This window comes from Tachyglossus aculeatus, unplaced genomic scaffold (assembly GCF_015852505.1).
Source record: "Tachyglossus aculeatus isolate mTacAcu1 unplaced genomic scaffold, mTacAcu1.pri scaffold_1_arrow_ctg1, whole genome shotgun sequence".
NCBI classification, from domain to species: Eukaryota; Metazoa; Chordata; class Mammalia; order Monotremata; family Tachyglossidae; genus Tachyglossus; species Tachyglossus aculeatus.
Genome location: NW_024044915.1, coordinates 1,962,700 through 1,974,787, shown reverse-complemented (window position 1 = coordinate 1,974,787; position 12,088 = coordinate 1,962,700). Strand labels below are relative to the sequence as shown.

Sequence of the window (12,088 nt, the reverse complement as noted above, 5' to 3'; positions counted from 1 at the left end):
CATGCCTGTCCCTTCTTCCCACTTCTACTCCTAGACTGTTGCTTCCTGAAGCAGAGACAACATTTAACTCCCACAGAGGTATACTTTCCAAGGACTTAATACAGTGTTCTGCAAATGGTTAGCACTTAATAAAGATGACCATTACCTAATATATGTTTTCTGGGGATTTCAAATCTAAGAGTCAGGTGACAGGGGCGGCAAACCAGGGGGACCCCTTGGGCTGCACTTACAAGGTGCCCTAAAAGAGTTCTACTCCAGCTGCCAGTTACCACAGATGCTGGGACCTTGGTAATAATAATAATACAAAAATTAGGATATTTGTTAATCAGTAGTATTTTTTGAGCACTTTATACAGAGCTCTGTACTAAGAGGTTGGGAAAGTAGAAGACAACAGATTTGGTAGAAACGATCCCTCCCAGGAGAAAGAGCGTGGCTTAGTGGAAAGAGCCTGGGCTTGGGAGTCCGAGGTCGTGGGTTTGAACCCCAGCTCTGCCCATTATCAGCTGTGTGACTATGGGTAAGTCACTTAATGTCTCTGTGCCTCATTGGTTCCAGAACCAAGGGAGAAGATGGGAAAGCGGTCCGTGGAGAGATAGAGGTAGAGAAAGTTGGTGTTAGAGCTGATTGAATGTCTTAAAGTTCATAGTGAGGAGTTTATATTGATGCAGAGGTGTATGGGCACCCACTGGAGGTGTTTGAGGAGCGGGGAGATGTGGACAAAATGGTTTTGTGGAAAAATGATCCAGGCAGGGGAGCAAAGTTAGGATCGGAGTCGGGGGAGAGATAGGATGAAGGGAGGTCAGTAAGGAGGCTGATTCAGTAGTCAAGGCAGGAAATATTACAACTACCTTGAATAAGATTGGTAGCAATTTGGATGGAAAGGGATGGATTCTCAAGGTGTTGTGAAGGTAGAACCAACAGGATTTTATGAGCTATTGAATGTTTGGGTTGAATGAAAGGAATGAACCTCCCCTTGTACACTCCTTGTGGGCAGGGAACGTCTCTACCAACTGTTGCATTGTTCTCAGGGCTTAGCAGAGTGCTCTCCACTTCCAGTAATTGGTGGATTGATTGATGAGTCGAGGATAATGCCAAAGTTACGGGCTCTTGAGACAGGGAGGATGGTAGTGTTGTCTACGAGTGATAAGAAAGTCACGGGGAGGACAGTGTTTTATGGGGAAGATGAGGAGTTCTGTTTTGGACATGTTAGGTTTGAGGTAATGGAGGGACATCCAAGTAGTGTTATCTTGACAATAGGAGGAAATGCAGGGAGAGGGGTCAGGGCTGGAAATGTAGATTTGGGAATCATCCACACAGAGATGGTAGTTGAAGCCATGGGAGTAAATGAGCTCTCCAAGAGACTGGATATAGATGGAGAATAGAAGGGGACCCAGAACTGAGCCCTGAGAGACCCCCAGAGTTAGAGCGTCAGAGGCAGGGCAGGAGCCAGCAAAAGAGACTAAAAGGAACCATCAGAGAGACAGGAGACCCAGGAGAGGATAGTGTCTATGAAGCCAAGCTTCAATAATATTTCCAGGAGAAGGGGGAAGCTCACAGTGTCAAAGGCAGCAGAAATATCGATGGGATCAGAATGCAGCAGAGGACTTTGGATTTGGTAAGGCGGAGATCATTGGTGATCTTTGAGAGGGCGGTTTCCGTGGAGGGAAGGGGGTGGAAGCCAAGTGGCAGGGTGTCAAGCAGAGAGTTGAAGGAGAGAAAGTGGAGGTAGCGAGTGTAGTCGACTCCAGACCGTGAGCTCATTGTGGACAGGGAACGTGTTTACCAACTCTGTTAAATCGTACCCTCCCAAGTGCTTAGTACAGTGCTCTGCACTGGAAGATGTGCTGAATAATCGCTCAAGGAGTTTGGAGAGGAGTGGTAGGAGGGAGATGGGGAGATAAACATAGAGTTAAGGGACGGTGTTTTTAGGATAGGAGATGCATGGGCAGGCTTGAAAGCGGGAAAGAGCCACGGAAAATAAATGGTTGAAAATGGTGGTCAGGGAGGGAAGAATGGAGGGAAGAATTGCTTGGATTAAGGCGAGAAGGTATGGGGTCAAAAGCACAGGTGGGGTTAGAATTTGAGAGGAATTGTTGAGCACACACTATATGTAAAGCACTGTTTAAAAGCACTGGGATTGACGTGATCAGATATCATACAGTCCCTGTTCCACCTGGGCCCTGCAGTTTAAGGAGACAGGCATTTAACTCATTTTACAGGTGAGGAAAAAGTTAAGTGACTTGGTCTAGTTCATACAAAAAGAAAGCGATGGAGTAGAGATTAGAACCCAGGTCTTCTGACTCCCAGTTCTCTGCCCGGGTCTCGCTGCTTGGAACCAGATGCCTACTTCAAAAATGACCGGAAAGCCACAAAAACCCAATTTGTAACGGGATTGGAGGATGACGAGAAGGGAATTCCAGGCTGTACCAGTTGGTGCCACTTTAGGGGGAGAGTCTAGAAGGATGGGGATGGGAAGAGCAGAGGAGAAGGCCTAGAGGGAAAACCCGAAAGAACGATCTGATTTCTAGACAATGTCATCTCCACGACCCAACCCTGCAGCCTTCTCCACAACACCGGAAAGGAAACGGACCAGCCTCAAGGATAATAAATCTGTTTTAATAACATTACTTTCAACAACTATTTGCACATGAATTTCCGGGTCATTCCCCCCGCCCGCCCTTGCTCCACTGCAGCCTGGGTAATGCCATGAAGTGTACAAAGCAAGAACATCTTAATTTGCAAATACTGCTGTCAGAGAAGAGAGTTACTTTACATACACATGATACTGGGGGAAAATTAAGCTTCTCGCTTTCCATTGTAGGTCTGTACATACATTTCGATGGAATGGATCAAATAAAACAGAGATGCCCTATATAGAAATATGAGATATATATTATATATAATATATATCTAGGCCCAGATATATATGTATAATAAAAAGATAACATTTTGAAGTTGGACTTTGCATGCATGACCAAATTCGATCCTCCCCCTAGTTTGCATCTCTAAATTCACAGTAGAAATAGGATCCAAACCATCTCCCTGTTTTCCCATTTCCTCTCGTGGATGCTCAGCTATGCGGCTTAGCGGAGGGCGTGGGAGGGGAGGGGTGCCATTTCAACGCTGATGACTAAGGGGGGCTGCGTCCGTCGACCTTTCCTTTGGGACTGATTCCTTCTCTCTTCCCAGCATGCTTCAGGGAGTGCTTGAATCATTACTCTTCAGTGGTTACCTGCTGATGAGGTCCCCACCATGGGTGTGGGACGAGGGAAGGCTAGAAGGCTGGATGGGATTCACTTCTTGAGATACATTACACACAGCGGGCAGGGGGTGTGATGACCACAGGTCAGGGTTACAAGATCATTTGAAAAAAATAGTCATCTTCAGGTTGAGTCACCCTCAAAATAGCTCTTTCTGTAAACAATTCAAGTTTCCATCTGTCAGAAGAATATAGCAAAGGGGCATCACACTAACTTACAAGACCCAGAGGGAGGGAGAAAAACGACCAAAAATTTCCACTCAGCTTTGCTAGTGAGTCCCGGTCACCCACGACTACCCCAGGCCGATGGGGCTAGGGTGAGTCCCAGGGGCCTCGTGGCAGCAAACAACCCAGACGAGCCAAACTCCCTCCATCAGGCAACCGGGGTCCCCTGATGGGTCTGCTCAGAGGGGTTTCTCACCTGATGTACATGGGGCTGGACTGTAGACCTGTAGCATCAGGTGGGGGGATATGGCGGGAGGGGGATACAGGAAGTGGGAGGGAATGCCCCTACCAGGGGGTCTAGGACATGGGTGGGGCGAGGAAGCAGAGGAAAGGTCACCAGCAAGCCTTCTCTGATCCCAAACTAAATAATGGAAGTCAAGGGGCAGAAGAGGATCACCCTACTGCCCCCGACTCCTTTTCCTGCCCCCTACCCCTCGGATGGATTGGGCCTGTAGTTGCATTGGTCCGTGACGACAGGCACTGGTCCTTACCCAGGGCGGGGCTGTGGGGGGATGGGAGCTAGAATTAGGCACCAAGTCAAAAGGCAAACTTTGGAACTGGCCAAACTCACTGACCTCCCCGACAAATTGACAAAATCAAATTACTTGCACCCTTGACATCTGCCACAGGGACAGACCGGAACTTTCTGGACGGTCCTAGAGCACGAAGAGACGTGGAGGAAGAGACTTGGCCGGGTGATTGGATGGGCAGCCTTCTCGGAGGGATCCGCTATCTACACGCTGGTCAGATGGGGGTGGGTTGCTATGTCATAGGGCGGTGCTTTCAGAATCTTCTTCCGCTAAGTCTCTTTTCCTCGCCACCGAGTGTCTCTGCATTTGCTCCAGCGGACCCTGGTGGAGGCCTGAACCGAGCTCTAGGTGGATAGAAGGGATCTCAAAGTGGACCAGATCTGGAAATGGGGATGGAGAGAGGTGGTTGGAAAGGAGACTCCGGAGCCTGCAAGCAATGTAAGCACGGGGGTGGGGTGGATAAGTGGAGGGGGGTCTTGTTTCTGCATGGGGTAGATGGATGGGCAGGGAGGGGGGAAGTCATGGCAGGCCAGAGGGATGTCATCATATGTCTCCTATTCAACATCCCAGATGGATTTCACCACCTCCATCTTCCTCACCTCTAGGGCACTTCTGCCCCTGGTCCCATCTTGTGGCTCCAGTGGGAGCCAGATGGAGCTGAGGTCAGAGGGAAGTTTCTGGGATCCAGAAAGGAGGGTGGATGCCATCAGAAGGGGGATGAGGTGCCAGAATCAGTGCTGTTGGTCACTATTGGATTCCAGCTAGCTGCCCTCAGCTTGAAGGATTCAGGGCAGGAGTGGGCAGAGGAGAAGAAAGGGAGGAGCCTCCGGGGGCTTCTGGGACTCCACAACAATACACATGCACCGAGCACCCCCCGCACTCAAGTGCCCAGAGGATGGGGGGCTGCCAGCATAGTGCACGGCCCCCTGGTGCAGATCCAGGGGCAGAAAAGTCTACCAATGGCTCCCCCCACACCAGCCTCCATAAATATTAGCTGCCTGCCTAGAGTGGCACCAAGGAAGCCATCAGTCAGATGCAACATTCTTGGGTTGCCGGGAGCAGCTGGCCCTCAGAGGGGTCCGGGCTGGGAGTCTCCCATCCCAACCCCTCTTGGGTCCGGCCCTGCAAGTGCCCAAAACAATTCTGTAGCAGGCCTGGGAACCGATATCCCGCCAATCCTTAGGGCAGAAACAGAGCAATTTTCCATGAGGCTTCCTCCCCCTTCACCAGTCCCTTCAGGCTGCTGGTCTTCCTAGCATTCCCCCAGTATGGGGGAACAGCACCTGGCTGTCTGATCTGGAGGCTGGCGCTCTCTGCTGCTTTCTTACCTGGGAGCTGCGATGGACTGGGGTGGTCTTTGCGGGACTGGGATGGACTATGGCCGTGGGACTGTGTTGCCAACAGAGCGGACCAGTCCGTCCCCGGAAGGAATTGGGACATTTTAAAGACACAAACCAACGTGCACTGAGAGAGGCTAGAAGTCTTACTGCAGGATGTGTTCTGGGGAGAGCTGGGGTCGACACTAGGCCCCCCAGGAGAGAGATCAGGAGGCTGACATCAGGTCTCCCTGGCCCAGCCGTGGTTAACAACAAAGAGCCATTTGCCCCAAAACAAAACAAATGTGTGACCACAGAGAACAGTTGTGGGCTATATTCAGCATAAAGGCAGATCCAGATCCCACTGCAGAGGAGGGCAAATGTAGACACGCACATACACACATGCAGATACACACACACACACACACTAATATAAGGACCCAGAATCTGAACATTACAGTGGCCTGGTGGATGCTGCGATGCCTTGTCTTGATGCTTAGTTTGGAAGTAGAGTAGGGAAAAGTGCCAACATGTCAGAGTACATATCTAGAGACAGTGCAACCCTGTCAAACCTTGTGGCAGAGGTCAAGCACCCCACATCTCAGCCCTAGATTTCAGAGGCCACCATTACTGTGCCCCAAAGTCCCATCCAGAGGGTACGATCACTGACCTAAGGCTGCAGTCCCCCCCATAATGTGCCCCCCGGAGATCATGAGATCTGCGGGGCCCAGCCACCCACACATCAGTCCAGGCCAAAGCTCCCTTGCTGTGCCCCCAGCCAAGTTCGGTCAGATTCCTCTGATCCTCGCCCCCCAGTTGCTGCAGTGCTGGTAAAGGAGCTTTCCCCTGGCTGGGCTGAGAGTGGAGTGGGGTCAGGACTGCCTATCCTTTGTCCAGAGACAGAGCTCACAGTAAGCACCGTGAACACGGCCGTGGGACTGTGAGCTCCTCCCAGAATGCAATGGAGACAGGGCCATGGGACTCTGTGCCCCCACAATTGAGGAGTCCCTCCAGGACAGGTGGGGAAAGCTGAACTGGAGCAGGATCAGTGAAGGGATGGAGCCCTTCACACACAACATCCCAGGTCACCTGTTTCCCTTCTGCCAATGCCCCGCCACCCGTGCCTCTCTCCAAGACTTACCCCCAGTGCCCCTGGCTCCAGTGCCACTTCCTCCCCACTTCCGATCCAGCCTGAAATCCCATTCCATGAGTGCTCGGGGGCCTCCCCACAGCCACACCACCGAGATGGCAGAAGGCCAAGGAGAATTATCTACTGAGCAGCATGGCTCAGTGGAAAGAGGCCGGGCTTTGGAGTCAGAGGACATGGGCTCAAATCCCGGCTCCACCACTTGTCAGCTGTGTGACTTTGGGCAAGTCACTTCACTTCTCTGGGCCTCAGTTCTCTCATCTGTAAAATGGGGGTGAAGACTGTGAGCCCCCCGTGGGACAACCTGATCACCTTGTAACCTCCCCAGTGCTTAGAACAGTGCTTTGCACATAATAAGTGCTTAGTGAACACCATCATTATTATCATTATTATTTCTTCCCGAGAGAGAACTAGTTAACTCGCTGGCCCAACTCCCTTTTCCCAACCCACCAGGTGAGTACCCACTTCCCAATAGCTCAGAGTCCCCTCTGGTCTGAAGAGTCTCTTCCAAGAGCCCCAGGGGAGGCCTTGCCCTAAGTCAAAGGTCACCTGACAATCCCAGAATCCATGACACCTTCAATGGACACTGTCGATATCATGACATCCCTGGGGAACAATCTATGAGATGGAGTGGGAGAGGCATTCTTCATCCGGGTCAGAGTTGAGCCATGGCAGGGAGGGAAAAGAGGGCCTGGATCTCTTCAGCTCCGGGTTTGGGAGGGGAAGAACTAGGGGCAAAAGAGTTACTGACTTTTCACTGGAAGGGATGGCAGGGAACCAAGGAGAGGCCTGCACTGTCTGCAAAGCCAACAAGTTCACCAAGAAGTCGTGACCAGCGAACTTGTGTGGGGAAGACGGCCAAGGCTGGGCAGCCATGCACCTGGGATTCAGCCACATGCAAAGGCCGGAGCCGGAGGTAGCAGCAGCTCGGCCCGGGCCCTGGGGATGGCCTGAAGTGCCAGGTGGGATAGGAGGGAGGTGGAGGCTGTGGGAACAGCTTACCCTGAAAATCCCTCTCACACTTATCCACTACTGCGCCACTCATGTCAAACGGCTGCAAGGACACAACGATAGCATAGGGAGAAAGGCATAAAAACAAGGAAACAAGAACACGATAAAGATGCTAGGGCACGTCACATGGCCGAGGCAGGGAGCAGGAGTGATACGCCACTAGACTGTAAACGTCTGGAGGATTGAAATTGTGTCTTCTAGTTTGACTGCACTCTCCCAAGTGCCTCAGAAAGTGTTCAAAGTGTTCGGCACAGATCTGGCTCTCCAATACTGATCGATTGGTCACACCCATTCTGGTCAACAAAATGGGACTTCTGGACAAAGAACAAGGGATGTGCTGAGAGAGAAGTGCATTCTAATTCATCTCTAGTCTTCCAGTTGCAAATTATCTTGCCCAGAAACAGTCTGACCTCTTTGGTTCCTCCTTAGAAGATAACAGTGCCACTGCCCCAGGGCCTCCAACATGTTGTATACATCCCAGCTTCCTCCCCTTTCTCTAGCAGCCCGACCGGAGGTGATGCCATTTTCCGACTCAAGTCCCCGATGCCCAGAGCCCATGTTTACCACCTCTGACTCTGTTCCTCCTATCAGCCCCGGTGTCTCCAGTGTTCCTCCCACCTCCAAGGCTTTGTTTGTGCTTCAGATCCCAGGATCTTCGATGTTGACTGAAAGCCCCGGGGGCCCTGATGCTTAGAGCTCAGCACGGATGCCCACTTTGATGCCCACTGGCCAACCCCTCGGCCTCACTTTCCACCTTTCCCACTGCTCTCTGGTTGGCACCTCTGTGGGATGGATAGGCCCATCCCACCTCGGGGGGCAGGTAGAGAATCCATGCTGAGCTGAACCACACGCTCCCTACTGCCGTGGCCTCTTTTCACTGAGGCGGTGGCCCAGTAAATCCCCATTGATGAACTTGGCGAATTCGAGATCCCTGCCTCCTCAGACAGGCGGATACTGGAGCAGGGGGCTCCTTCCTGCAGCCTGGGAGAGGGGCTCGTGCCCTGCTTCGGATGAGGGTGGGCCTCCCCCCACGCGGCCTCTGGCTCCGTTACCTGTCGACACGCTCTCCCCGGGAGACAGGCTGTCGAGCACGGGGTGGTCGATGGACTGCGGACTAGAGCCGGAGAGGCTTGCCGTGGGAGGCTGGGGCGGAGGTGGCAGCGTGGGCCTCTGGCGCGGCTTGGGCGTGGGCCTTGATTTGGCTAAAGCGCTCGAAGAAGTGGGAGATGCCACTGGCGGGGGCGGGGGCGGGGCCGAGGCCGGGGAGAGTTGGCCTGAGGGGAGCAGGGAGTAACCTGATGGGTAGCTAAGTCCATAAAGAGAAGGGGTGCTGGGAGGGGTGGGGGATAGGCTGATGGGGGAGGGTTGGCCAATGGACTGGTCAGGCATGCCCGTTGGCTGGCCCAAAGGGGCTTTGGGTGGGATTGGTGCCAGCTTCTTGGAAACTGAAAAAGACAGAGAGAGAGAGAGAGAGAGAGAGACAGACAGACAGAGAGACAGAGAGAGACAGAAAGAGACAGTGAGAAACAGAGAGTGAGAGGAAGAGAGAGAAAATGAAGCTGTGAAGCCAAGCACAAGCTGAGTGAGGACCTTTGACCTGTGAACTCTAGAAAGGATACCCAGGCCTTAACCGAATGAAACAAAGCCTGGAGGGGGATATAGTTTCCAGGCCCCTGTGACGCCAGGGGACCGACTCCTTCAGGCTGGATGTCCCTAAGCACAGGGCTCAAATGGCAAAGCACTCTCCTCATCCCCAAATCTTGCGGATCCCTCCCAAAAAGCCAGGTAGGGAAATGCCTTGGTGGTTTCTTCCAGCCAGCTGCCCTTCCTCTTCTCCTCTGCAGGGTGGAGATGTCTGGGGTGGCAGTTCACAGCATCCTAGAGCTCCCTGTCCTGCCTCAGGATGACACCGGGGAAAACTGCAGCTACTCCCCGGCCTCCTCATCCCGCCTCCCCTTTCCGCCCACCCACCCCCCCCCGGCCCTCGGCTCATCTACCCTGCAGATGAAGAAGTAGCCAGGGTTGCCTCCAGGCCCACCATCCGGACCAGAAGGTGAGGGAGGGAGAAGAGAGAAGCCCTCGGCAAGGACGCTCGGCTGCAGCCCGGTCCGCCCAGGGACAGGGCTGCGTTCCCGGCCCCAGGGCACGCAGGCAGAGGGATACCTTTCCGGAGGGCGTGCGGGCTCTGGTCCGGGGGCAGCTGGCTGGGGCTGGCGGCCGGCTGGGACGCCGCACTGGGGGCCGCGTGGCTGGATCCTGGACTTCCCGCGTGGCCGGCCCCCGGGGAAAGCTCCTTGCTCTTTAAAGTGCTAAAATGGCAAACACATGAGGTGGGAGGCAGCCACTGAACGCGTGTCTGGCCCGGTCAGGACTCCTGTCCCCTCGAAGCCTTAGGATGGGTCAGCCTCCTCCAGGAGCAGCCATCCAGGGATAGCCCTAAGGCCGGGCTCTCGCCACTGGCAGAGACCCTGTCTTTCCCGCAGATCCCCGTCGGGATTCCCGATGGCTCCGGGGCCCTCCTTCTCGGGGCCCCTTTGGGCAAGTGACGGGATGGAGAGCAGGGAGATGCGGGCCTGTCACGGTGGGGAGGAGGCCACCTCTCAGTGGTGCCTGACAGATGAAACTTCAAATCCCCTCAGGCTGTGCCCTCCCCCGATCCCCAGTTGGCTAGGACAGTTGTCGGCCTGGACTCGGGGTACCCAGACCGAGCCACAGCCCCTCAGTGCCCTCCGGCTGGGGGCAGCCAAGATGGCACGGAGGAAAATCAGGGAAGACAAGCAGCAGAGGTGGATGGGCAGGCGGGTCACGGTGACCCAGCCGAACTAGGGTCCCCAGGACCCCAGCCAGGGAAGGCCTCTCCTCTCAGCTCCCGAGGGGCCCTCTCTTCAGGTGTGGTAATGCTATGAGTTGATTCTCTTTTCTGTCTGACCGCCATGGGTTTTCCCGTCTCCTCACACTAATAGGCCCGGAACGGTCACAGACTGCAACCCAACCAAGACAAAACTTAGGAAAGCCACTCAGCCTAACGGACGCCCGGTCAAACACACACAGGCACCCAAACACACACACACTCTCTCTCTCCTTGGCAGCACAGACCTGAGCCTTCTCCCTTGGGATCATTTGTCAGGATCCCCGAAGTTTCTTTTGAGCCAGTCGGACCCCCGGACCACGGGCCCCCTTGGAATCGCCCAGTTTTTTAGCAGCAATAAATATAGAGATTATATTAATTGTATTGCTAGCGCTTACTATGGGTCAAGGACTACAGTGAGCATTGGGGTATATACAAGCTAATCAGGTTGGACACAGGCCCTGTCCCATATGGGGTTCACAATCTAAGTAGGAGGGAGAACAGGTATCAAACACTCCCCCACATTTTACAGATGAGGAAACCGATGCCCCAGGAGATAAAGTGACGTGTCCAAGGTCACACAGCACGTAACGGTCAGAGCCAGGATTAGAAGCCATGTCCTCTGAATCCCAGGCCCGGCTTCTTTCCATCAGGCTTTCCATAGAGAAGCAGCGTGGCTCAGTGGAAAGAGCCCGGGCTTGGGAGTCAGAGGTCATGGGTTCAAATCCCGGCTCCACCGCTTGTCAGCTGTGTGACTTTGGGCAAGTCACTTAACTTCTCTCGGCCTCAGTTACCTCATCTGTAAAATGGGGATTGAGATTGTGAGCCCCACATGGGACAACCTGATCACCTTGGATCCTCCCCAGTGCTTAGAACCGTGCTGTGCACATAATAAGTGCTTAACAAATACCAAAATTATTATTATTATTATTAGGCTGTACTGCTCCTCCATCTCCGGCCCCGCATCTTCTCCTCTGATTCAGGCAACTACTCAAGGGTGGGGAGAGAGTCCCCTCTGGCCCATTCTCAGAGGATAACCACCCCAGCTAAGGTGGCAAACACCTCACTGGCTACAAGACATTGGGTCACTCTGGCTCTCTTTGATGCTCCTGGGACTGGTTAGAGAGGGAGGATTAGAAAACCCATCACCCCAGTGGCTAAACCTGCAGACGGTGACGCTCCCAGGGGGATTTACACACATCTCCGACCACCCTTTACCCTCACAAGGTCTTTCTCGTAGGAGAATTGCTCTCTTCCTGGATTCACTCTGAAAGGCAGGCAGGCAGACACACATACACAAACATACACTCAGGCGCACTCTCTCTCTCTCTCTCTCTCATTTTCTCTCTTTCTCTCCTCCCCAGCCTGCCAGGTGGATCCCCAGCCGGTGAGACGGCCCCACAGGTTTGGGGAGCGCAGGTCACGGGCTCACCTTGTCCGCTCCGGGCCCGGCTGGAAACCGAAGCTGGTGGGTGTCGGGGACGGGCTCGCTGGGGTCTCTGGGGGCTGCTCCGGCCCGGGTGACTGTGGGGGACCGGTGGTCTCGGAGGGCGGGGCGGGCGGCTGGACGGCAGGTGGGGCGCAGGCTGATTTCCGGGCGACCGAGGAGCCGCGGCGGGCGACCCACGACGTGTCCATGACCCGCACGCCCATGCTAGCGGAGGGGAGTCGAGTCAGTCCAGTCTCCTCCCTGCCTCAAGGCCCCACTGCCCCCCTGCCCTCCCCAGCCCGCACAGCGCAGGGCAAGTTTGG

General features: G+C 54.1%; 1 protein-coding gene across 5 annotated transcripts in view; it reads right to left on the bottom strand.

The window, feature by feature from the left end:
- Window positions 1–2,597: 2,597 nt before the first annotated feature.
- ARHGAP44 (Rho GTPase activating protein 44) overlaps window positions 2,598–12,088 on the bottom strand; it is a 144,552-nt gene continuing 135,061 nt past the window's right edge. For 3 of the 5 annotated variants that reach the window (XM_038742845.1, XM_038742846.1, XM_038742848.1), the window contains 4 exons: window positions 11,769–11,990; window positions 9,652–9,797; window positions 8,541–8,933; window positions 2,598–4,394 (listed from right to left, as the gene is read on the bottom strand). In XM_038742845.1, coding sequence (XP_038598773.1) covers window positions 4,252–4,394; window positions 8,541–8,933; window positions 9,652–9,797; window positions 11,769–11,990 — 904 coding nt within the window. In that variant the 3' untranslated portion in view covers window positions 2,598–4,251. Of the gene's footprint in view, window positions 4,395–7,479; window positions 7,532–8,540; window positions 8,934–9,651; window positions 9,798–11,768; window positions 11,991–12,088 lie in introns of all 5 variants that reach the window. The other 2 variants (XM_038742847.1, XM_038742849.1) reach the window with 2 other exon arrangements.